The sequence below is a fragment of the Bos mutus genome, chromosome 9 (assembly GCF_027580195.1).
Source record: "Bos mutus isolate GX-2022 chromosome 9, NWIPB_WYAK_1.1, whole genome shotgun sequence".
Taxonomy (NCBI): Eukaryota; Metazoa; Chordata; class Mammalia; order Artiodactyla; family Bovidae; genus Bos; species Bos mutus.
This window is the reverse complement of record NC_091625.1, coordinates 93,150,843-93,178,489: the sequence shown is the minus strand read 5'-3', so window position 1 is coordinate 93,178,489 and position 27,647 is coordinate 93,150,843. Positions and strand designations below refer to the sequence as shown.

The window sequence follows — 27,647 nt, the reverse complement described above, 5'->3', positions numbered from 1 at the left end:
TAACACATACAGTCTAAATTTGAAAAAAAGAAAAAATACCAATATAATCATGTCATTTAGAAATGGATTTAAGGACCAGAATAAATCATTATGAGTTAAAAATGGATGCCTCCAGGTTATGAAACTCATGGGCAAGGAGAGATTGGTATTTTTCTCAAGAAGCCTTATAATACTATTCTTTAAACTGTGTACACATATTGAGGCAACTTTTCATTTAGATGTCTCCTCTACTAGACTGTGAGCCCCTGGATGGCAAGTCCTTCCTATTGAGGGGGAAGCACACTGCAGACCCGCTTTAATACTCCTCATTTGTAGCCAGATGTTCAACCAATGTTAAATATCTGTGAGACTAATTTTTAAAGCACACTGTATTTTTTTAAGTACAAAGAAGAAAGATCCTTCAGAATGAATATGATAATCCATTAAGAAGAGATTGTTGAGCTCAGCTGCATTGCCCAGCCAATCAGACTGACCGCATGGTCCGTGCACCAGACCAAACTAAAGTAAAACTGCAATGGGAACAAGGGAAAATTTACAAAAACTGACACTGACACTGATTTCCTTCTTAATATAATCTTTATAAATAATTTGCTGGATATAACAAGCATATGTTATCTGTAGGAGCGTTTGAAGTGTGCATATCTGGCAAAGCAGCCAAAACCTAAGTTCACATTCGGGTTTCCAAATGGCAGATGAGCCACTAGGGTTCACTAGGATTTTCAACCTTCCATAATCATATTAGAATTATAAGGATAAGGTAATCAACTTAAAACAAGGTAAGTCATCCCTTCCATCTTTACCTTGAAAAGAAATCATCTGATTTAATTCATATGTTGCCCTGGATTTCCATGTAACTAATTTTTAATATCATTTAAGGCCATTTAATATAAAAACAATGCAATGGATACTAATAAAAACGGTAATAAAAAACAAGAAAAGATATGCTATCTATTAATATGTTATCAGGACAATGTGTTAGTCACTCAGTCGTATCCAATAATAACAGATAAAATTGACAATAATCAGAAAAATTGATGAAAGATGCAGTTTTTTACACTCCTATTTATAAAGCAGAGGTCAGAGACGAACAACTAGTAAATTCATTTAAGGAGGAAAATAAACAATATTTAAGTTTTTATTCAAAACTTAGCTTCTTTATATATTTCCATATCATCATTTACCTAGTTAAACACACCAGAATTAAAGTTCAGAGTCCTGATTATGTTATCTGAATATTACTTGAGATTTTTGGCAGGTTCCTATTCTAAAAGCAAAATTCATCAGCAATGTAGACTGCACAGGTGAATATTCACTATTTGGGTATAAACTGCTACAGAGGCGTAACTGTATGATGCAGACACAGTTTTGCATAATAATCTGAGGCATAAGAAAATAAGGTCAATAGAAATCAAAGGCCATTTTTAAAAGGTCTACTTATTAAAACAATTCTATGTTTCCATCCCCTCTTGAGACATTTATTTTAATAATCTTCTCCATTTTGGAAGCCTAACAATGGAGAGACAGCTTCTCCCCTTAAAAATCAAACAAGATCCAGCCAGCCTGCATGCAGGAGCCCTGGTACTTTCTGAACTGATCCATCAAGGCACCAAGATGTGCAAAGATGAAAGGAAAATTTGGGAGCACGAGAAAAAAATATAAAAGTTAGAATCTATGCTTGTACTTAAACTTAAAATGTGGAAAAAATCTGTAAATTTCATGAAAAGATCATTTAAAGCCTAACTGAACTGAGAAGCACCCCTGCTTTCCTCTTCCAGACCCAGCGAACTTCTACTCCAATGTTCAGGTCCAACGCACCTACTCCAGGAAGCTGCCTCCCCTCCCCCACGCAGCTCTAGCATTCCTGGAGCATGTTACCCAAATCTACTCCACATACTCAGCGCACATTTGTCTAAGTACCTACACATGGCTTTCCTTGAGCATCTTGAGTTTCCCTACAGTTACCAATAAATGTCTGGTGACAATAAGTGAACAAACCATTAAGGATCCTGATAATAGTCCCTTAATTCAATAATTCAAAAAAAGAAAAAAAAAAAAAAAAACTAATGGGCATGTATATGAGATAATGGTATTTATCTGAATCCAAAAGACCAATTTTTAAAATCCAGTGGGGACCTCTTATGGGCTTCCCAGGTGGCACAGTGGTAAAGAATCGCCTGCCAATGCAGGAGACATGGGAGACTAGGGTTCGATCCGTGAGTCGGATCCCCTGGAGAAGGAAATAGCAACCCACTCCAGTATTCTCGCCTGGACAATTCCATGGACAGAGGAGCCTGGTGGGCTGCAGTCCATGGGGTCGCAAAGGGTCGGGCATGACTGAGCACACATGCAGGGACCTGTTAGAATCAGTCTGTATTCACACCTATAGTCTAACACTATGCCCACTTCCCTCTTCCTGTCCCCACCCAGTGATACCCCAATGTGTTCTGCTTGTTGCCATAGTGCCGCGGTTAAACATCAGTACCTGCGCTCACTACGCACTACTCAGTGAGTAAGCAACTCAACTTAGCTCTCTGCAGAGCGTCTCGGGAACAAAGACCTGAATATGGTCAGCTATACATTCCTCAGTGCCTAGTGCAGCACAGGACACAAGGCAGACATTCAACGTGTGTACGCTGAGCTAACCTTCGAGTGTGTGCACTCAACGTATAGCATGAGCTTTTTCAGTCACCACTTTAATTTAAATTATTTTAAAAGAAAACTTTGTGTTTACTACCATAAATAGAAAACCAGTATTACTTATCATAAACAGGAGATCACAAAACTAAGTATTATAAAGACAATACACTTTGATTACTTTCTAACTGGATGCTGATGCCTGCCCAAGGCTTTTAGACTGAGGCCTATTCTTTAGAAAATGAAGAAAGGGAAGGGGGGGGCCATGAAGTTTGGGAACGGTGTTCAACACATCTCAGTTCAAAAGAAAGACAAAACGGACAGGCGAATTCTTACTATACAATCCAGTGTTACTGAATGTTGTATATACATGCTACCCAAAATGATCTTGCCTAACACTAGTGGAACACAAAGACACCTTGGGCTAGGTGGTCTTTAAGGCCATCTATCTAAAGGAAAAGCAGAATTCTCAATTAATGCTTGTATGACCTCAGGCAAGCTACCTAACCACTCATGTCTCCCCACAGCCAAAGTAAGTAGTAGTACATCCCTCATAGATTTGATGAGAACTGTGTGATATATGGAGGGGGTTTGGTAAGACGCTCTGGCCTCAGTAAATAGCAGATCAGGGCTAAAATCCTGCGATTCTAATGTAAAATGGTACAACTGCTGTGAAAACAGTCTGGCAGCTCCTTAAAAGAGTTTAACATACAATTACCATATGGCTTAGAAATTCTTCTCCTGGGTATATACCCAAAAGAACTGAAAAGAGGCATTCAAATAAATACTTGTATACAAATGCTGATAATAGCACTATACATAATAGCTAAAAAGTAGAAATGACCCAATGTCCATCAACAGATGAATGGATAAATAAAATGTGGTATTATCCACATAGTGGAGTAACATTCAGACAAAAAAAGGAATGAAGCACCAATACATGCTACCACTGGGACAGTCCCTGAAAGTACTCAGACACAAAAGGACCCATATTGTATGCTTCCATTTATATGAAATATTCAGAACAGGTAAATCCACAGAGACAGAAAGCAAGTTAGTGGTTGTCACATGGATGAGACCGAGGAAGAGAAGAAACTAGGAAGTGACACTTAATGGGTACAGGGGGTCTCATGGCAATGACAAAGATGTTTTGAAACTAGAGAAAGGTGATGGTGTGAATGTACTGAGTGTCACTGAATGGTATACTTTAAAACTGTTAGTTTTATGTTATGTGAATTTGACCTCAATTAAAAAAAAAATTCTAAGTGTGATAGACATGGGAGGTAACATTCAGTTTCCAACTTGATAAAACTCACAAAGGACATTCCATGAAACTAATATGCAATGTCAGAATGAAGCTGCCTTAACTATAATGTCTTATTATTCAAGAACTCAAATGAACCCTAGTCTCAGTGATGAGAACCATTCCAGTTTCACCAGTATCATAAAATGTAGCGCCAGCATGGGCCCAGAGTTCAAGAGCCAAGAATCTGAAGTCCGTGCTGTGCCACTCAATAGGCACCTCAATTTGAACCTGATGAATGAACCTCTTTCTCACCTCCGTTTCCTCATCTATAAACTAAAGATCCTAACACCTACCTTGAAAGGCCATCATGAGGACTGAGTTAATGTATGTGAAGCAAGAAAACTAGTGCCTGACAGAGAACCAGCCCTAACAAATGTTGCATGCTAAGTTGCTTCAGTCGTGTCTGACTTTTTGCGACCCTATGGACTGTAGCCTGTCAGGCTCCTCTGTCCGTGGGATTCTCCAGGCAGCAATACTAGAGTGGGGTGCCATGCCCTCCTCCAGGCGATCTTCCCAACCCAGGGATCAAACTCACGTCTCTTACCTCACCTGCATTAGCAGGCAGGTTCTTTACCACTAGTGCCACCTGAGAAACCCAGGCTACTGTTATTAATAGCAATTTTTAAATGGAGATAAATAGAAGCATGGCCAAGAACTAAGCCAAGTTAATGGACATGAGTTTGACAAGCTCCAGGAGACGGTGAAGGACAGGGAAGCCTGGCCTGGCATGCTGCAGTCCATGGGGTCACAGAGAGTCAGACACGACTGAGCGAATGAGCAACAATGCAAAGGTATTTAGTATAACAACTGCACCACGATTGTTATTTGTCACCCCATGACCATCTCCCGTGATGATCATAGCAAAATGGGCCCAGGAAGATGACGATGCTAACTGGGGGCAGGGGGAGACCAGTGAACCCTGACCTTCCTTAAAAGTGAAAATGTTCTTACCTGGTATACATCCTCAACCAGAATAAACCACATGGCAATGACTTTTTTTAAATTCCATCTAAATCACCTTTCTTTACTCCGAGGTGTACTTGCATTCTATGTGCAGCCCCGACCTCCTGCTTCCCGGAACAAGCCACAGTACAGGGTGGGTGTACAGGCTGCAGTTCCAAATCTCTGTGGGCAAGACAGCCTTTCTGAAAGCTGAGGTTCTGAGAAAACTGCTCTGGCCCTTTAAAGCACGTCTACTAAGAATAGTGAGTTCAACTTTTATCAGTTCCACTTAGGGAAAACTAAAATGTCACAGTTAAGGCTTTTTTTCCATGAATAAACACTGACTTTTACACAAATCCCGTCTAAGCGTGGATGTAAAATGTTCCCCCCACCACTTCGCAACCCCCGTACTTCCACCACCCAGGGCAGAGTTCTGCCTCCACTGGGAAGGAATTCTCTTCCCTCCGGCGGTGCAGTAAATCCCTACCGGAAAACGTCTGTTTTCTATAAACGGCATCCTAACTATTTGGGTGGGGGGAGGGGGGGCGGAAATGGGGCGGGGACGGGACGGTATATCCTTCAATAAACCCTGTCAGATGTGCAGGGCTAGGGGGAAGAGCTGAGCTCGCATCACACCTGCAGCAGTCTGGCTCTGAGCTGCCATCTCTGCTCGCCTGTCCTTGTTGGAGCAGCACACTCAGCACCCCGGAATCCAGAACGGAGGCACCCGCCCGCAGTTAGAGAGCAGCTGCCTACACCCCAGTCCACGGGGTGCGCACCAGCCAGCGGAGGGCAGACCCCGCACTACATACAGTGCAGTAAGCAAGAGCAGGAAACCAGCCTCTGGAACCTCCTCTGAAGTCTAAAAACGGGGTTTAAAAGGACAGCTCCAAGGCTGGCAGCAGGCTTCCGACTCGGTCAGCAGAGGACCTGAGCCCTGAGCTCAGGCAGACAACAGGGAGGTGGCGCTGAGCGCGCGCCACCCCGGGCCCCAGCCCCCCTCCGCCCCGGGCCGAGCTCAGGTGGCAGATGAGCTGCTAACCTTGCTTGCACCTCTCGGCACTGGGGTCGACGGACTTCATTGGCCAGAGGCTACTACAGTTCTGCAAATTCTTCCCTCCAGGGGTTTGAAAATGTCTGTGAAGTGCCATGAACTGCTCTAGACGATGGGCTGGCTGTTGTATAGTCGCTCAGTCGTGTCTGGCTCTTTGTGACCCCGTGGACTGCAGCACACCAGGCCTCCCTGTCCATCACCAACTCCTGGAGTTTACCCAAACTCATGTCCATTAAATCGGTGATACCATACAACCACCTCATCCTCTGTCGTCCCCTTCTCCTCCTGCCCTCAATCTTTCCCAGCATCAGGGTCTTTTCAAATGAGTCAGTTCTTTGCATCAGGTGGCTAAAGTACTGGAGTTTCAGCTTCAGCATCAGTTCTTCCAATGAACACTCAGGACTGATTTCCTTTTGGATGGACTGGTTGGATCTCCTTGCTGTCCAAGGGACTCTCAAAGAGTCTTCTCCAACACCACAGTTCAAAAGCATCAATTCTGTCTGTGGGATTCCCCAAGCAAGAATACTGGAGTGGGTTGCCATTTCCTTCTTCGTCCTGACCCAGGATCGAACCCATGTCTCTTGCATTGGCAGGCAGGGCTTTTCTTATCACTGAGTCACTGAGGAAGACAAGGGCTACAGCCAGGCAAAAACCAGCTCCTGCGATCCGGAGATTCTGTCCTAACGAGAGCAGCCATGCTCGGGTGGTGAGCACCACCGAGGAGGAGGAGCACCACAGCAACGGAGAAACACCATGGCGGAGCAGGAGCACCCTAGTGTGGGGAGTACCACGCAGGTGGAGGAGCACCCCGGCGTGGTGAGCACCACAGAGGAGAAGGCACACCCCAGCTCAGTGAGCACCGTAGAGGGGGAGGAGAGCCCCGCATGGTGAGCACCACAGTGCCACAAAGGGGGAGGAGCACCATGGAATGGGAGGAGTGCCCCAGCATGGTGAGCAGCACCGAGGGGGAGGTGTGCCCTGGCGTGATGAGCACCATGGAGGAGGAGGAGCACCCTGGCGTGGTGAGCACCATAGAGGAGTAGGTGCACCCCGGGCTCAGTGAGCACCATGGAGGGGGAGGAGGGCCCATTGCCGCGAGACCACAGACAGGGAGGAGCACCACGGAGGGGGAGGAGCACTGAGGGGGAGCAGCGACCTGGTGCAGTGAGCACCATCAAGGGGGAGGAGCACCCTGGTGCAGTGAGCCACCACCGAGGGCATGATGAGCACCACAGAGGAAGAGTAGCAGCCTGATGGGAGAAATGTGTGACTTCACTGGAATAAGTCGGAGAGGGCATCTCAAATTAACATGGCTTTGAACAGAAAGCTAGAAATAGCATGATTTACAAAAAAGACCTGGCCAAAGAAAGAACCAACACAAAGACATGGTGGAAGGACAGGGTTTGCTGTTTTGAGGGGTGGCAGGTAGGAGTGCAGCCTCGGGCACCCTGAAGGAAGAGGGGAGTCCAAAGGCAAGGCCAAGTGTACCCTCTAAATGGACCATTCTGGAGTCCACTGTGATAATCCCAATGGGAGATGGGGGCTTGGCCAGGATGGTAGCCCTAAGGTTTTGACTGAGAGAAATAGTCAGTTCCTGGATCTATTTTAAAAGAAGGGGCAATGGGATTATTTAACAGATTGAAAGGCTGAGGAAGAGAGGATGACTGTGAAGTTTTGGTCTGGGCAAGCAAAGCAGAAGCACGAAGCTGCCATTTATTGAGTCAGGAAGACTGTAGGAGGAGGGGGAGCGGATATTTTTTTACACAGGAGAACCTTTGGAACTGTCAAGTGTTCTCTACAAAGATTTCACCACCAAAAGCTCTGCCCTCAAGTTTTGAATTCAGAACTCAAACCCACAGCCTCCCTTGCAGCTAGGATGCCCCCAGAGGACTTAAACTCGTCCAGATGGACTGACCACAGCTGGTGTGACCACAGCTGGTGGACTGACCACAGCTGCCGGCTGCCCCACTTCTGCAGCCCTGGGCAGCAGTGGTCAGAACTGAACGCCTCCTGGATCCCTCTGCTTCATTGCTCATTTGGCACTTTATCACTCTGTGACCTGCTGCACGCATGAGTAAAACGTCCTCTACCTGCCATTCTCAGACTTTTGTGCTGAGATGCACCTGATGTTGTGAAGACGGGGCCAGTTACCCCTCCTTCCTCCCTTTATTTCTGAAGCCAGCAAGGAAGAGGAATGGGGGAGAGCTCAGTCAGAGCCAACAGCGCACAAGCAAGGGAGCTCTCTGGCAGCCCAGTGCCCGTGGAAGGGAATTCTGTCTTTCCTCCCCTCCCCAACCACCAAAATCTGGCCACCTACCAGGGAATGAGATCTTCTCATTTCCAAGATGCTGACCAGTGCCAAGGGACATAAGGTGGGAAGCAGAAAAGGGAAGTCATGTTTCTTTATGAAGCCCAGAATGCTGGGAAGAACCCCCAAAGATACAAATACCCAGGTTATTGGGATATCTCAAATCTTATTGGAAATTTCAAAGCAGCAGAGCAATGACAGGAAAGGGAAGTTTCCCTTCTGGCTGACTGTTTTATGAAAGTATTCCGAAGCCCACAGACGAAAAGTTGTTCTGACCCCTACCTCTCCTTCAGTTCTCTCTGGCAGCAATGATGGTGATGAAATACAGGAGAAAGGGACTTTTTGCTTTTAGTGCTGGGAACTCTCTCTGCTTGGCTGTCTCTTCTGTGGTGCATCTCAAATTGATGTTTCCTTCCCAGCAGACATCTCCCCAGCCCTCCTTGGGACTAGCTCCTACAACCATCCAGGCAGAACTAGACTTTTTTTCAGTCTCAGGGCCATTAAGTAAATCTTAATTACCTCAGCAATGATAGATTTTTTGCATTTTAATTCCAATAATTTTTTTTTGCTATTGCTACTCATCTTACTTTGAGGTTCTGAATGTTTGATGTTTCTTAGAACAAAGACAGTGCCTTTGACTAACCGTGAAGAGCCAATTCTACTGATGTGTTTGGTAGTTTTGTTGTTTTTTTTTTTTTTTTTTAAGTATTCTTTTAATGATTTAATACCAATAAAGGGAGACCAATTTGGCTAAATCTTTGGAGCAATCTGTTTTCTAGATTTTGTTTTTTTCCCTACAAAAAAAGTATCTGGGAAATGGGAAGCTGGCTAACACCTGCTACTGTTATGGAGTTTGAGTTTGGGGCTTTATTAGTAGGCAAAGGATGTTCATGTTATATGTACACACTAACCACACTCAAATCCCAGCTCCAGAGTGTCCAGGAACTTTCTAACACCTGGCTCACGCAGAGTTCCTCTTGAGGTCAGAGAAACCTGGACCGAGCAAGGTCCCCTGCGCTAGTGAGGCGTCCACGGCCTCCCCGGGAGAAACAAGACTCCTGCAGCTTCCTGCTCTTTCTGAGTCCCCTCTTCCCTCCATGCCCCCACCAATCCTTCTTCTCTTCTCTCCCTCTACTAACGTCTTTTTCTAGTTCCATTCACAACTACAGTTTTAACTTTTACAGATGTTTCAAAACTCTAAGGGCAAATGGCCTTAATAAATGTGCTGCATATAAAAATAATCACACTGCCATAAACAACTCTTTTACCAGGAAGAATTTCACTTTCTTCCCGGAGCATAAAAGACTTCTTTTACCCTTATGAAAAAAACCTGCTTTAAAAAAAACAAAGCCATCCAACTCTTCTTCGTGGAGGTTAAACAGGAGTTAAAGGAATGGCAGAGAACAAATCTTTTAACACGTATTATTTCTATTTAGAATTCACTGCTACATCTTATCCCAACGTTGTTCAGCATATAGTATTTTCAGAACTACTTAGAAAGTTATAATGTGTAAAATGTGTAAGTAATTACTGGCTCTCTTTGCTTCTTTTTGTGGTTCCAAGTAAAGCAAGTATCTCAATCTTAAGATTTTCTACATATTAAAAAAATTTACATATCTAACACACATTAGGTATTCAGAAGAAAGACATTCACTGAGAAAATTTTCATTTTAAAAATAGTTAGAAAATAATTTATTGTACTGATTACAACAATTTGTTAATCTTTGAAGAAGATACAGCTTTCTTTAGAAAGAATTTTAAAGAATTTGCTTTAGTAGTTGTATTAGTACAACCTGTCAAGCATCAACCCATAAATTTCAGAAGACTATTTGAAATGACAAGACTCCAAAATCCAAAACAAAAAGACATTAACTTATGATTATTTTAAAAGGAAAATCCAAGCTGGGAGATCTTATAGTCAGAACCACTTAGCAGATGAGCAGAGTGAGATACAGATTTTTCCAATATTGCACACAGATGGAGCATTTAATTGACAAGGACTCAACTGTCCCAATTCCTGGTTCTTTAACCCTTTCAGCAGTGGTGAGTCTCTGACTCACTGGAGGAGGACTAGAGAAGGAGCGCCCATTGAGTACAGCTGCACACCAGGAAGCTGCTTTGGGGCTGCTCTCTGATACCTGGTTGTTCACCTCAACTGCACAGGGGGAGTCACCTGTGGAGCTCAGAAAACCAGGAAAGCAGGAAGCGCTTATATTCAGATGCAATTGATATGGGCATACATCCTGAGAGGTTTTAAACTGGGGGGGGGGGGTGGGCGGGTTGGGTGTGTGTCTATGTGCACACGTGCACTCACTCAGTTGTGTATAATTCTTGCACTGTAGGACAGTGGCTGAGAACCAATGGCCTAAGCTATGCCACCCAGTTTAACTTTCAGTTTATCTTCTGGTGTTTCTGTTGCTGCTGTTTGTTTTTCAGGGAGCACTGAAGAAATGTGGTTGGCTGATTTTACTGCTATCAACTGTCAGTGCTAACTGAACTGCTTAAATTTTCACATAAATATCATACTTGTTTCTTTGATGAAAGCAAATAAACCAAATTTATGTAGAGTATATTCAAGTAAGTATAATGCTACCTAAAACATATACTTGAGATTTACAACTAAAACTAGAAGTATAATAGAGAAGCTTAGCAGATATTTTAGGTTTAAAGTCTATATATGTAAACAATAGATTCATATGTAACTGACAAAATGGTATAAGCTACTAGCAGAGAATAGGCTCTATACACCTATAGAACCTTTAGCATCTCTAGAACAATGTAAACGTCTGCTTAAAATACACACACACACACATATATCAGTATAAACTTCCTACTATAAAAGTAGCTTTCCAAACTACAAAAGAAATCATTTCATATTTTCTCATTAAACTTTCAAGCATAAAACCGTGTCTTTCCTCATTTTTAAGGAAAAAAGCTAAAGATTTAAAACTTTATATTTAACCAAAGCATGCTGCAGTTCATGGGGTTGCAAAGAGTCAGACACGACTTAGCAAATAAACAACAAAATGTGATCTCTTTTACATACCTCTGTTAAAAATGTCACACTGAATGCTTTAAAAGATGTTGAAATTTAACTACAATGTAAGAAGTAACTAAAACCATATAGTCCAGAAATTTAAATTTTAAAGCACAAATAAAAATTACCATACCTACAGATCTTTTCAAAAATATTTTCTTGGTACAAAACTCCATCTACAGGGAACTTTGGCATCAAAGACAGTAGCATCTGCTATCTCCTTGGAAGCAGAAATGTGAGGTGTAAATGTATTTGCTAGTAAACTTTAAATACCTTCATATTCACTGATGAAGAACAACTGAGGAAATCAAGACAAAATGTGGCCAACAAAAGGCGATTATTTATATAAATCTGCAATCCACTGAAAGAGTTCCAAACATTTCAGGTGTACAAGCAAAACAGTTTTGCTCCAAGTCTCTTAGATAAAAATGCTGTAAGAGAGCAAAAGAAATCTCAAAGCACTCACTATGTTACTAGCCCAAAAGTTTACCCTTTTTTATTAATGTGTGTTTATATGTGTATATAGCTATACATATAAAATACATGTTTAATATATGTAATTCTATCTTCTTTATACGTTCTAAAAATGATTTAGCTTCCCATGGCCATTTTTCCTTTGGTTTTCTGTATACATTTTATCATGTGCTTATCTATATTTTAAAAACATCTTGTGGGATTTTTATAGAAATTACATTAATCTGTGGATCACTTGGGGATTCTCTGATGGCTCAGCAGTAAAGAATCCACCTGCCAGTGCAGGAGACACAGGTTCTATCTCTGGGTAGAGAAGATCCCCTGGAGAAGGAAATGGCAACACACTCCAGTATTCTTGCCTGGGAAATCTCATGGACAGAGGAGCCTGGCGGGCTATGGTCCATGGGGTCACAAAGAGTCGGACAGGACTCAGCGACTAAACTACAGTATATTTTGTCCAGGTAGGTGTCTCTGAGTGAATATGAACTATCAAAAAAAATTAAGACTCTGAATGTAAAACAGACACCAGGCACCCATTCCTCTCCATTGTGTTAAGCCTTCATTTACTTCACTGTCAAGCCTTTCTTTCTCACCCTATCACACCCTGTTATGCTCCTTATATAGGAGGTCTACGCTGTTTAGAGAGAAAAGCAAAATGAAGCCCTGACTAGAGTCCACAGGGTCACAAAGAGTCGGACATGACTGAAGTGAATGAGCACACTGAATTCATGCTTAGGATTCAGAGACTAAGTATAAATGAACATTTCATGTCAAAAAACTGGAATTTTTAAGAATTTTACCAGTCCTCATCACTCCATTCTTTCTAACTTTTCAAAAACATTGTTTAAACTATATCAAACTGTATTTTTAAAAAATACAGCTAAAGGTATGTTTTGATTTTAACTATATTTTAAAAAGCAATTTTTTCCCAGAATAAACTGACAATACAAAGTAACATAGGTGGGAATCCTAGAACTCACTTGGCTCCTTAATAACCCCAAAGAAAACATTTATTTTAGCCAAACAATTGTAATGTTTGTCTCCTTTTAGAAACATCTGCTGCCAAAATAAACATTTGCCCTGGAAGAAGTGTTTTGGCTGTTAGGATGGTACCAAATAAAATGCTTATGTTCTGAAACAAATATTTCACTCCAAAAACACATAGCAAAATACATATCCAGAGGGTGTAGAAGATAAAGACACAAATTAAAACATCTATTCATTTTTTAAGTCTTTTTCAAAACAACCTCAGTTTTAAATTCAGTTGTTATTTAGATTGAAAGTGGTAAGGGCAAATGGGTCACCTTAACAAAAATAACAAATTCTATTTAATTTTGCCATGGTCCATATTCTTGCTGTTGTAAAGGTCTTTACAATACACATGTGCGTTTCAAAACTAAAAAGTCATGTTTTCCCATTACAAAAGCACTCATGAACTTAAAATCCCCACTCTGCCCTCTTTCTCTTTCCCTGTTTTATAATTCCAGGGTTGGTTTTATAATCCAACAGGTATCAGGTTATACAAACATCTGCAACAAGATACAAAGAGTTAAAATATCAATTCAATTAACCCTTGATAACTCAGGAAAAATCTCAGACAACATGATTGAACTCTGCTTGACACAAATAAATATAACTTTGCTTCTGTAAGCTATTTCTTCTTGGTGCCATTTCTATGAAAAATCTTTTTTAGAGCAAGTCAGCATAGGCCTATGTACACATTTACAATCACAAAGGACAAGAAAAAGGAAATACAACATTTGCTTACCCACATCCCTGATCCCGCAAAAGACACACTGGTGTCTAAGTTAAAAAAACAGAAGCAGATTCTAGCAGCCCCACAGATTATATATCCTCTATGTAGCTCTGTATTAGATGAAATCAACCAGTGTACTTCTGTTAACCATCCCAGGTTTGAATTCCAGGAGCCTAGAGGCAGAACATTCTTCACAGAGGCATAGAAAATTCATTTCCCCTCTCAGCTCAATAAAAACCCAAGTAGACTAGTTTCCAGGGCACCGTGCAAAACTAATCTGTTTAGCTATGTATTTGCCTGATGATGTGAGAGAATCAGCAAGTGAAAGACCACAAGTCTAGTTCCAGTTAATAAATACCAAAATGATGTACTATTATCAGGTCATGCTTCAAAGACCCAGTCATGAGTATATTTCAAAAATAAAATTATCACCATACAAATCAAGAATCACTAGGTCACTAAAATCCAACAGTCAGTGGCCAGTTCCCCCTGACCCTCAGAGATAAAAAGTAAGCAGTGATACTCAGCATGTTAAATTTCATATACGCACTGTGGTTCTTTCAAACACATACTCATTTAAAATTCCTATCACAGGAATAGAATGCCAGCCAGGAATCAAAACTGTGACCCCTGAGCCAAAGACAACTTACCACTCAGCTGGTAAGTGGGCAACTCAATTTACAAACTTGAATTCCTGCATTTTAATCCTTTGCAGAAATATATGAGCAATATTAAATGAACTGGATTCAGCTCATTAGAGGTTCACAAACCAAGCACAGAAAGCTTTGGAGGTCGTCCAAAGTAAAGCCATGCCTAGGTGGTGATGTCCACTCAATAAAAACTCAATGTCATCATTATCTTCCAACTTTTTCCCAGAAGAACACCAGCAGTCATGACCACAACAATCCTTGGCCAATTGCCTTAGCCTGAGAGAAGAAGGATAGGACCAGTAGCCAATCACTGTGCCAGGACCTTGTTTGCAGACCAAATTTATAATTATCCAAAATTCGCAAATAAAGCAACTCACTGAATATTCCTGACCAAACACAGACTAAAGCTAACAAAATAAATGTGCTCTAATAACCTTCACCAAAACCTGCACCATTTTTTTTCCTTTCCAAAGCTATTAATTAGCCTACACCTACGATCACATGAACTTGGGAGTACGCTGTATGATTCCCCTTTAAAATGTTACACACACTCAAACATGCATTAGCAGTTCTTTTTAGCCTTTTAGATTTCAAAACAAGATATGTCATTTCAAGGCTATAATTAAATGAAAAAGTAAAAGAGCAGTACAGATTATTTACAAGTTTCAATTATGATTAAACTCCCAAATATGGAAGTTTGATAGCCAGGGCATTCAGTTTCTTAGCAGATACCCTATTTTCCTTTCATTATCAGAAAGAGTTGTGCTTGAACAGAATTAGGCTTTTTTTTTTTTTTGGTTAGCAGTAAAATATCTAATCTAAAATCTTAATTAAAAATTTGCTAAAACATTGGTGAGTAATCTTTAGCAATTTGTCCCTTCAAATAAATCCAAGAGTTATTGGATTTCAAAAGCATATACGAACCATGGGGAGTAAACAAAAAAAAAAAAAGCAAAGAAAACTGCAGTTATTCTACATAACTCCACTTTTAAAAGTGTACATCCTCCACTTTTAGCCTTATGTATGTGGGAAGGAAACAATGAAAAAAAATATTCCCAGGTAATCATTCTTCACATTTGTGAAGAATGTTAAGACTCCCACTCTGGGATTGCAAAATAAGCCAATGTCTTAAACCTCTAACAAGACTTTAACTCATTCAAGAAAGAGAAAGACAAATACCGTATATTAATACATATATATGGAATCTAGAAAGATGGTACCAACGAGCCTACATGCAGGGCAGCAAAGGAGACACAGACATGAAGAACAGACTTTTGGACTGAGTGGGAGAGGAGAGGGTGGGATGATTCGACAGAGTGCCGCTGAGACATATCCATCACCATGTGTAGAAGAAGCAGGGCGAGCTTGATGTATGACACAGTGCACCCAAAGCTGGTGCTCTGTGACAACCTGGAGGGAAAGGTGGGGAGGGAGGGGGGTTCAGGATGGAGGGGACACATGTATACCTGTGGCAGATTCATGTTGATATACAGCAAAAACCATTGTAATACTGTAATTATCCTCCAATTAAAATAAATTAATTAATCTAAAAAAAAAAAAAGACTAACTCATTCAGAGGAAAAGGTTCATCCAGTAGCTTGCCGTGAAGAGCTCCTTTGGAAATGATTCTCCAAATTTCCCTTCAGGGAAATGTGGCAGAAAGGAAGGTACAGGGAGAGGGAGCGGCGGCCTCCACTGCCCCACTGCCCCACTGCCCCTGCTCGCTCCCTGTGGCCAGAGTCCCACACAGAACTGTCAGCCCCAAACCAACTGGTGATCAGGACCTGAGCAGTTGCCTGCCTGGGCCTTCTTCCCCTCATCTATGGGGAAATTAGCTTTAAAACTTAAAAAAAAAAGGGGGGGGAATTACAGCTCTCACCTAACTTTTCAATCATTTACAAATTATCTCCTCATAATTAGCAGTCTCAACTAAAGAGTTTTACTCTAGGTGGCAAAATATTACTAGAAGAAAAGAGTAATGTTCAAAAAAAAAATCACAAGTACAATTAACTATGCGACTGCTAGAATTCTGAGTGGCCAATCTCTGGTGGCTCAGACGGTAAAGAATCTGCCTGCAGTGCAGGAGACCCGGGTTCAATCCCTAGTTCGGGAAGATCCCCTGGAGAAGGGAATGGCTACCCACTCCAGTGTTCTTGCCTGGAGAACTCCATGGACAGAGGAGCCTGGTGGGCTACAGTCCATGAGGTTGCAAAGAGTCGGACACGACTGAGTGACTCACACACCATATTTAATAAACAAGGGGTGAGAACTTCTAACAAGAATGAAGAGCACTTAAAGAACCAACAGCTGGGATTCAAAGGCTGAACTGCTTCTATCTTCCCCTACAACCGCCTTAAAATAAAAGTATCACTGAAGGACAAACTAAGATAAAGAGGGAAGACAATTTTCAGTCTCTGAAACTTATTCGTGAACCTTTAGACACAGCTACGGAGTATATAAAGTATGATACAGCATACATCCACTGTAGAGAACCAAAGTTCTATGTTTTTTCCAGTGATTTTTCGTCAAACATAGAGAAAAACTTCCTGAGAGAAAGCAACTGTGAGACTCTGGAGCAGGCTGCTGGTAGCACTCTGGGATAACCTATCTGGGAACAGGAAAACACCCAGGTGGGCACCAGGCTGGTATACTGTTGGATTAAAGGCCTGGTGTGGGAATTTACAAGTCAGCCTTTCTGGTGTTTCTAGTAACTAAACCTGAAACAAGTCTGAATCTCCTCAGGCCAACATTACAAAAATACATTCTCCAGGGTCCAAGAGACTGAGGGCTTACTACTGCCAGAAGGTAGATGGTCATTTAAGGTAACTCCAACTATTTGATCCTACAGAAAAAGGAGAATATTTTTTTTAAGAGCAGAAAGTCTTTTTTGCTTGTTTTATGTAAAAACACAAAACTCATCAAACCTAGGAGAAGTGATACAAGTGAAATTCTCTTACAAGAAACACAGAAAGCTGTTTCAAAAGATACAGAAGAAATAAAAGCAAAATAACTTTTGGGCAGACTAAAGAAAACTTAAGCTGATGCCATCTTTATTAAAAAAAACCTTTAAATAACTTAAAACTTCACCTTAAGAAGTTTATTCACAGCTCAAAATCTGACACTGTCTGCCATCAGAAATATTAGAAAGCCAAGTTCACTTCGGGGCTCCGATCTATATAATCTGCTGCACAATGGCGACACGGTCAATCTTTCAAATAGAACAGGAACTGTGTCCACTTTGTTCTAAGCTTACTTTTCCTGCTTTTAAAAGAGATGGGAAACAGTTGTACCTGTGATCATTTCAAGAAACTATGAAAGTTTTTAAAAAGCAGAAAATCCATGAAATGCTTCCCAACTGTCTCAAAACTAACCTTCAGTAGACAGGAAAAGACAAAGACAACACTAGGAGCAAGTGCAGGAGGAAGTGGAGTAAAAACTAGCACAAACCTGCTGCTGGGGGTACTGCATGCCTCCCATGGCCCCCGGGGGCCGACCTTGAATGCCGATTGGATACCGCTGTGGGCCTGGGGGGCCATAGGAACCTCCAGGGTAAGGGCTGCTCTGCTGTGGCTGAGAATGAGGGTTACTGCCCATGCCATACAGCTGGGGTCTCTTCATCACCATGGGATCCATTGGGCTGCCCTGTGAAGAAGTAAAAGAAGACATAGGCTTATTACCTCATTATTGCAGAGACAGAAATGTCTATTATGCTAACATACACATTAAAAATGCAACTCTCCTTACTTGTGAAAATATGAAAAACAATGACCTGACAAAACCCAGAAAAGCATTTAAGAAAAAAAAACTATGTGGATACAAGACATTTAATTTTTTAACTTTTAGCAAGGCTTTAATAATTAAAAGGGATCTGGAACAAACAATGTATGGAAAGATTTTGCATTCATCTAAAATTCTACCATGCACACAGGAAACGGGCATGATAGTTAACCTCACCCAGCTCTTTCAGCTTCCCAGTAACAAAAGCAAAGTATAGTGAGTGGTTAGGAACCCTTCCTGACTTCAAAGTATTCTTAGAACAATTACCTTATTTTAGACCTGAGTCTGCAAGTCCTGATCAAACATTAATGTGTCTGAGTGCTCATTAGAAAGTGAAAGGATAGATTTCAGATAACACAGAATGTCTGGGGCAAAACTTTTCAAAGATCACTAGTGACATGAATAAGCACCCAGACTGTGAGTCATAAGCCACCTTCTCAATGCAAGTAAGGCTCTTACCAAACATAACCAGTTCAAAACTGGACTTTTGAGTTTTATTTTTGGCTTGGTGAGTCAGCCCATGGGCCTCAGAGCAAGGGCCATTCAGGAGGGCCGAACTGGAGCCTCAGCCCGGGCTTTCATGCCCGGGGTGCTTCAAAGGAGTGAAGTGGTGGCGGGGGAAGTCCCTCACCGTGGTGCTACAAAGACCCACAGATATTTTCTTCCTTCCAGAACCACATGCTGATGCCAACTGTGGGCCAGACTCTGAGGCCCAACTGTGGGCCACACGGAGGACACGGGGTCTCTCAGGAAGGTTCGAAGAATAGCAGGGTTGACGGAAGAAGCCATGTTCAAGGTGGGGAGGGCCAAGGCACAGAGGACCCCCAAGCAGGAGAAACATCGGGCATCAAGCACAGGCTCCATGAAGTGATGAACTGCCTGGCACGTGCAAGGAAACAGAAGCAGCTTAGACCCCAGCGAAGCAAAGCAGCAGCTGGAGCGGGCCGACACCAGTAAGTGGGTGAGCCTCACGCGTCACTTGAAAGGCTTCCGATTGCACATTGGGGGAAACCACTGGGTGCGTTTAACATTGAGTCACGGTCACATCTGCTTTCGGAAGGGCAGCGCCCCAGCAGCAGCCTGGAGCCAGGCTGGACTGCCCCAGCAGGCCACTGAGCCGAGGTCCTGGGCCGTTAGCGGTGGTGGGAGAAAGCACGCTCAGACTCAAGGAACAGGATGGAAGCAACTCGACCTGGGAATGATAGAAGACAGGTGGCAAGGGTGGCTTAACAGGTGGTAAGACACCGGTTGAGCCAGCAGCGTGCCGGAGTAGAAGCAGATCCACCCTCCCTGGGGGGTGGGAGCCTTCACTCTTCCGCATGTTAAAACTGCAATTCCAATAGGAAGTCCAGGTGACAATATCAGAAGTGCCACGATGCGTTCCAGCCTGGGGAGTCAGGTCTGCCCTCGAGTCGTAAGTAGGGAAGTGGGAGAACGAGGACAGGTGCTCCTGGAGGGCAGCAATTTCCATTCTGCTCACTCATACTGCACCTGCAGGACACAAGTCACACCTGGCACACAGCACACCTCAATAAATCCTGGATGTCTTCGGCAATATGAAGCACGTAAAACCCAAGGAACTACCCCGAGAGAATATGTAAAAAGAGAACAACGGGTAGAAGACAAAATTCGAGAGACTGACATCACTTAAGGAAGAAGGGAAAAGGAGGCCACAGCAAGGCCAGAGGAATGGTCAGAAAATGGAATTGGAGAGTGTGGTGCTTTGGAGAAGGGAGCAGGTGGAGACATATGCCAACTGCAGCCCAGGTGGCCAACAGATGAGTCCTAACGCGTGGGCTGCACCTGACGCTCCACTGATGACCGGGCGGTTAACTGCTGCCCTGGGCAAGGGCAGGCTCATGGCAGAGACGAGGGCAATGCCAAGAGACCAGGAGCTGAGCGCAAACAGCAGGTGAGGGGGAGCCAGGAGTGCAGACCCTACACCCCAAGCATGCAAGGCTACACGAACCACCAAGACTCCTTCCTCCTATGCTCCTACCCCACACACAAGGCTGCCCACGATCTCTGCCATCCTGCCTTCTTAGCAGTAGGTACCCTGGTGCTCACTGCAGTGCCTTGAGTAATCCACTCATTACACATTTACTAAGGGTCTACCGTGTGCATGGTGCAAGGCACTGGAGGCAGAGTGGACATGTGTCGGCGGCTGTCCGAGAGAGGTGACCAGGTCACTGAAAGAGAACGCGCTGGACAAAGATTACAGTGCAACCCAGCGGACATCCTAGAGGCATTGTGAGGGGGAGCATCCAGGTAGGTCTCAGTTTTAACAAAGCCTTCCTACAGAAACAGCTGATTCCGTCCTGAGAGCTTCATAGAAATTTGCCAGGAATTGATCTCACCGGAATGAAAATATGTGTAGGCCAAATGATTTTGCTCAAAATTCACAATTTCATGGAATTTTAACTGTGTTACTTTCACCAGTCAAGAAAAATGTTTACTTAGAACGATAGAAATTGCTCAAACAATATACTGATGTCACAAATGGTGCTGACTTCACAATTCAACACACATATACATATGACCTCATGTAATGAAACTAAAACTGAAAAGAAAGAATTAAGTTTTCTCAGAATGCTTCAAGTTAGAATTTATGCCTAAGAACAACAAAATGTAAAGATTTTCCACATTTACTTTCAAAAGGTAAAATAAAACTTTCTGTGGAAGTGTGAAAATCGAGGCTGAGCTGGGGATGCTAAAATCTGCAGAGTGAATGAATGGCCCATAGAGAGGCTGAGTAAATCAGATTTCAGGCTAAATTTCCAATATGGGGCCCAAGGCAGCCCTATCTTCACATTCAATCTGAATTAGACAGGGCATAGGAAAGGTCTGCTCACTTGACTTTAAACAGTGCACAACCCAAACAGGCTTAATTAAAGCAGAAATTTAACATGGGAAAATGATTGGAATGTGTATATTTTAATGCTATAGATAACAGTGCAGCAAATTCATCTTATCAGCGACTGAAATTGTTTTGTAATATCTTTCTCATCAGTGCCATAAACTCTCACAGCCCTACTTAAAATTCAGTTAATTTGCACCCATGTCAAAATGTTAGCTTAACCCTGAGATTTCTGAAAATCGAAAGCATGAAATACACAGATTATCTCTACCTCTCAAAATGCATCAGATGCCTTTCAGTGAGACTTCAGATAAGAAAACAGATACTTACACAGTGCAAATTATTTAATTTTAACCTTCTCTCCTTATGGCCTATTATTAAATATTCGCCCACAATTTAAATTCATCCTGCTGTGTACTTTCACTATTTTTAACACTGAATATGTACCACTGCAGGATCTTAACCTCTGCTTTGTACTACTCTCTCCTTAAAGAAATCAAAACGCAAATCAAATAGAAGGCTGTTCCAAAAAAACAATTCACTGCTCATAGTCATATCTAATGCAAAACCATTGTATTCTCATTATCTATCCTTCTATTGATGGAAGTATTTCAAAGTATCACCATTTTCAATTCTCACATATAATTTATGTTATACTAGAGACACCCACTGGAGAAGGCAACGGCAACCCACTCCAGTACTCTTGCCTGGAAAATCCCATGGACGGAGGAGCCTGGTATGCTGCAGTCCATGGGGTCGCTAAGGGCATGACTGAGTGACTTCACTTTCACTTTTCACTTTCATGCATTGGAGAAGGAAATGGCAACCCACTCCAGTATTCTTGCCTGGAGAATCCCAGGGACAGAGGAGCCTAGTGGGCTGCCGTCTATGGGGTCACACAGAGTCCGACACGATTGAAGTGACTTAGCAGCAGCAGCAGAGACACCCACTGGAGAAGGCAATGGCAACTCACTCCAGTACTCTTGCCTGGAAAATCCCATGGACAGAGAAGCCTGGCAGGCTGCAGTCCATGGGGTTGCTAAGGGTCGGGCACAACTGAGCAACTTCACTTTCACTTTTCACTTTCTTGCATTGGAGAAGGAAATGGCAGCCCACTCCAGTGTTCTTGCCTAGAGAATCGCAGGGACAGAGGAGCCTAGTGGGCTGATATCTATGGGGCTGCACAGAGTCGGACACTACTGAAGCAACTTAGCAGCAGCAGCAGAGACACCTACATAAAGAACAGTCCTCAACTATTTCTCTAAATATGTTATTCCAAGCACATTTTTCTGTTCTAGGTACCATTCCACAACTGCTGCAGTGTGGACTTCAATTCTGTGAAATAAGTGCTTTTAAAGTAACAGTGTATACAGCCCATTTTCAGAGAGGTCTTAAAATAACTAGTTTAGTTACTTGGTTTAGTTACTCAGCTTCTGATGAATTTTATTACCTGACTAACTCCTCCTTATTCAAATAAGTTTTCAGATATGTATGTATTTAGATATGTAGCTATGTATCTATGAGTTATCTCTCTCTCTCTCTCTCTCACACACACACACACCCTTTCCTAGATCTTCTGGGAAGCTGCCACTCTTGCCTATATCCTCCAATGCCTCAGAAAGTTTCCTATCCCCAGAAATACTAAATAAGAAAGAGTAAAATATATATCTTTTAAATATATATATTTAAATATCAATTTTGGACATATTGGGTAGCATAGGTAGGTTGTACTATAGGTTAAATAGGTTTTCAGAGGCTGGTCTGGAAATCCAACTACCCTTTAAAGATTATACAAGTTAAAGAACAAGTCACTATATATATTTTAGTGCCTTTAGAGCAGAGAAGGCAATGGCACCCCACTCCAGTACTCTTGCCTGGAAAATCCCATGGACGGAGGAGCCTGGTAGGCTGTAGTCCATGGGGTCGCTAAGAGTCAGACACTACTGAGTGACTTCACTTTCACTTTTCACTTTCATGCATTGGAGAAGGAAATGGCAACCCACTCCTGTGTTCTTGCCTAGAGAATCCCAGGGATGGGGGAGCCTGGTGGGCTGCCGTCTATGGGGTCGCACAGAGTCAGACACGACTGAAGCGACTTCGCAGCAGCAGCAGCCTTTAGAGAAGTTTTTATACTTAGATACTCCCTCATTATCACTCTTTCAGAGTATGCCTACCCACCCAAGTATTTATAATAAAGATATCTATGTTAACAGTGAAAGCTAAGTCGCTCAGTCGTGTCCAACTCTTTGCAACCCCAAGGACTGCAGCCTAACAGGATCCTCCATCCATGGGATGTCTGAAGCAAAAATACCAGAGTGGGTTGCCATTTCCTTCTCCAGGGGATCTTCCCGAACCAGGGATTGAACCTGGGTCTCCCGCATTGTAGGCAGACGCTTTACTGTCTGAGCCACCAGGGAACAGTGTTCACTCCTAAATACCAAGTTAAGGGGATAGCTTATTAGTAGATTCTTTATGAATATAACATTTCACAATTTTTTCAGCCAAATTCCTTAAACTACAAATTAAAGAAAGACATCAAAAAACCCAGAGAAAGAAAACTGTATCTTCTTCATCTATCGTCCTAAGTCGCTTCAGTCGTGTCCGACTCTGTGCAATCCCATAGACGGAGGCCCACCAGGCTGCCCCGTCCCTGGGATTCTCCAGGCAAGAACACTAGAGTGGGTTACCATTTCCTTCTCCAATGCATGAAAGCGAAAAATGAAAGGGAAGTCACTCAGTCGTGTCCGAGTCTTAGCGACCCCATGGACTGCAGCCTACCAGGCTCCTCCATCCATAGGATTTTCCAGGCAAGAGTACTGGAGTGGGGTGCCATTCTTCATCTATAATCACATCTATATATCAGGATTAAACAAGAGCTCAGCGGAAGAAAAACTGTCCCCCTTTAGAATCATTATTTGGAAAAATGTTCTTACCATCAACTAAAGAAAAATTGTGAATAGTCCATTACATATGAAATGGTGAAAATAATAAAACCCAACGTGAGTAAATGATTATTTGAACTATTATGTATAAAGCAGTGGTAAACTCTTTCTGAAGGGTAATTCGATAGGAAGCTTGAAAGCAAAGCTCTAGAAAATATATCTTGTTCCAACCATGACGCTCTCAAATGGGGAAGTGGTGCTATTTATCTGCATTTGTCTGCAGCTACATGACTCTCAATATTGAAGGGGGAAAGCACGGGCTGTGGGCACAGAGAGGGTCCACACCCTTATCCACCACTTACTACCACTGTGTAACTCTAAATCTGGTGCTCAGTCCTTAAGTTTTCTCACTCACCAAATGCAAGAAAGAATACCTGTCTCATGATTATAATGAAAATGGAATTGGGACTAAAAGTATCTAAAGGAACAGGCCATAATATATTGGCATAGTGGAATGGACAGGGATGTGGAAAAGTACATATAAAACAATGTCAACTGTTTTAAGAGTGATGTGCATGAATTACAGCTGTGCGAAAAATCAGCTGATAACGATCAGGGCCGGCCAGCGTGACCTGTAAGTAGAGGCTGTCACATCATGAAGCAATCTATGTTGACTTTTCTGTGATGATGTCTAAATATAACTATAAAATGCCTCTGTTTTTTCCCAGGCATCCTGCAAACACTACTGTGGCCTGCTGTGGGGGTGGGGTGGGGTGGAAGGGACACAGCTGTCCCACACTGGGCCTCCTCCACCCCCGCACCCCCACGCTCACACAGCTGGGCCTCCCACACTGGGCCTCCTCCACCCCGCACCCCCACGCTCACACAGCTGGGCCTCCCACACTGGGCCTCCTCCACCCCGCACCTACACGTGCACACAGCTGTCCCACACTGGGCCTCCTCCACCCCACACCCCACGCTCACACAGCTGGGCCTCCTCCACCCCGCACCCCCAGGCGCACACAGCTGGGCCTCCCACACTGGGCCTCCTCCACCCCACACCCCCACGCTCACACAGCTGGGCCTCCCACACTGGGCCTCCTCCACCCCGCACCCACACGTGCACACAGCTGTCCCACACTGGGCCTCCTCCACCCCACACCCCCACGCTCACACAGCTGGGCCTCCCACACTGGGCCTCCTCCACCCCGCACCCACACGTGCACACAGCTGTCCCACACTGGGCCTCCTCCACCCTCGCACCCCCACACGCACACAGCTGGGCCTCCCACACTGGGCCTCCTCCACCCCACACCCCCACGCTCACACAGCTGGGCCTCCTCCACCCCACACCCCCACGCTCACACAGCTGGGCCTCCTCCACCCCACACCCCCACGCTCACACAGCTGGGCCTCCTCCACCCCACACCCCCACGCTCACACAGCTGGGCCTCCTCCACCCCACACCCCCATGCTCACACAGCTGGGCCTCCCACACTGGGCCTCCTCCACCCCGCACCCCCAGGCACACACAGCTGGGCCTCCCACACTGGGCCTCCTCCACCCCGCACCCCCACGCGCACACAGCTGTCCCACACTGGGCCTCCTCCACCCCTGCACCCCCACGCTCACTTTCAGCACAAAGCAGCAGGAGGATGCTCCCACTCTCCCCTTCGCCTGTCTAACCCCAAGTTCACACAAGCCCGGGTTCAAGGACCAGAGAGCTGCCCCGGCACCACGCCCAGGAACACTATCTTTGGGGCCTGCTGGAATCTTTCCTATGCAGGTTGTAACCGACTTCTGGGCTGCCTTATATTGATATTTAACTCATGTACTGTGTTTTGAGGGTTTTTTTTCCCCATTTTTCTTATGTTAGTTAACCCCCAAGGAGACTAAAAGGGCCATGTCCGTGCTTTGCCCCTTTTGTGTCTCACTCAGCATATAGCATACGTGCTTAGTAGTGTCCGACTCTGCAACCCTGTTGACTGTAGCCCACCAAGGCTCCTCTGTCCATGGAGTTCTCCAGGCAAGAATACTGGAGTGGGTAGCCATTCCCTTCTTCAGGGGATCTTCCCGACCCAGGGATCCAACCTGGGTCACCGGCACTGTAGGCAAACTCTTCACTGTCTGAGCTGACCGAGCACACACACTCAGCAAACAGCACAGGTGACTCACGATGGTCACAGTGCCTCATGACTCCCGGGGATGAGGACCGGCCACATAAGTGTTCTCGAAAATAAAAAGATGGACTAACCAGTATCTGCAACAATTCTGTACACATACGCACGTATCCCAAATCTAAAATATCACTGGGTTCTTACTTTTCAGAATCATTAAGATTAGAAACAAAATAGTAATATGTTGTTACCTATGCATAAAGCAACTTCCATAAACTACCAATAACAAGTGACAATTATCAGCAACAGTTCTTAACTCTTAGAATACTTAAAAAAAAATACATCCAGGATGTATATACATCCCATATTTAGCATATGGTGTCAAAGGATCATATAACATCCTCTAGAAACCCATTGAAAGCCCGTCCTGACTGGCATCATCATATGATGACCAACATCTACCCTGCATTTCCAAAGCACTTCATACATTATCATTTGATCACAGCTCTTAAGGCACCCTGATAAAAGATTTGTCAGTGAAACACAGAATCGTAGAATTGAAAATAGCCCCACTGATCCATACATGATGAATGTATGAATCCCCTAAAAGTGTCTGCAACCATGAATGTTATTAATTTCTTCCTTCTATATAATAAAAATCCATTCCTTATAATTTACACCCACTGCTTTTTTTTTTTTAACTTTGATCCTTTTGAAGAATATTTGAAGACAGCTATATCTATTTCCCTTTTCTGAGCAAAATATGCCAATTCTGAACCCCCTTAACATGAAACATATTATGGGAAGGAACTTGCTTCCCTTCCAGATCCTACAGGAGTACAAACCTGGCCTCAGACCTGTCAGTCGACAGGCCCATCGCACCCCTGATCCAGTTGAGATTAAACCCTCCCTTCCCCCTCTTCTCTTACACAGTTGGTTAGCTGACCCTAGTGGCAGAAGTTTTTATCTCTGCCTATTTTCATTTGGTATGTATCTGGTCACTATTCTAGCCTGACATCTAACATATTAACTGCATTTCCTATCTTGATGTCAACCACCAATTAAATCAGCACACCATTTCATTCATGCCTTCCTCCAGGGCACTGATAAAAATACTGAAGAGGAGTATACTCTCAAAGGAGAGGACAGAGGCCTGGCTAACTGCTAGTGCCATTCATAAAGACTGACATAAATCCAGGCACCACAATGCTTGGAAGAAGGTCTTCTTCAGAAACCTTAGGAAAATCCTTCCCATTCATCCACAGCTCTCTACCAACTCATTCACTACACTTGTTACGCAAGCACAAGTCCCTGTCTGCCCTTGGGTGACAACCTCTTGCCCACTTCAAATTCCTCCATCTTTCCTAATGTACCATACAGTCCAAAGTTTAGAAAAACGCTTAGAATGAGACAAAAAGGTATAAGGGAAAGGGAGGTGGCTTAAGTCAGACAAACCTGGGTGTGAATCTACAGATACACTTATTAGCTCCGTAGAATCAAGCTCACACTTAATACCGTACAGTTGTGTTCACCTCTGGTGTTGCTGGGGGACTGATTAAATGAAGTACCACATGATTTATCACATAGTGAGAATTTCCTAAATCTTTTTGCTTTTCCTCTTAACAAATTGAAGTCAGAGCAAAAACCACTCAATAATTCAGTCTATTTATTTTCTTGTCTCTGCAGCATATTGTTAATCAAAGGTGGACATTCTGCCTTATTCATCTTTGCATACCTAGCACTCAGTACAATGCCTGGCATGAGGAACTTCTGCTGACCAGAGAAAGCAGCAACCTCCTCAACACGCATCGCCAGTTAAACAGCAAGGGCTCTAGCAGCCTGAGGCCTCGGAC

The 27,647-nt window shown here is 43.4% G+C and overlaps 1 protein-coding gene across 8 annotated transcripts in view; it reads right to left on the bottom strand.

The window, feature by feature from the left end:
• Positions 1–27,647, bottom strand: part of ARID1B (AT-rich interaction domain 1B) — a 435,159-nt gene that overhangs the window by 367,736 nt on the left and 39,776 nt on the right. For 7 of the 8 annotated variants that reach the window (XM_070376934.1, XM_070376935.1, XM_070376938.1 and 4 more), the window contains exon 2: positions 17,609–17,803. In XM_070376934.1, the coding sequence (XP_070233035.1) occupies positions 17,609–17,803 (195 nt within the window). Of the gene's footprint in view, positions 1–17,608; positions 17,804–19,130; positions 19,448–27,647 lie in introns of those variants that run through there. The other variant, XM_070376941.1, reaches the window with a different exon arrangement.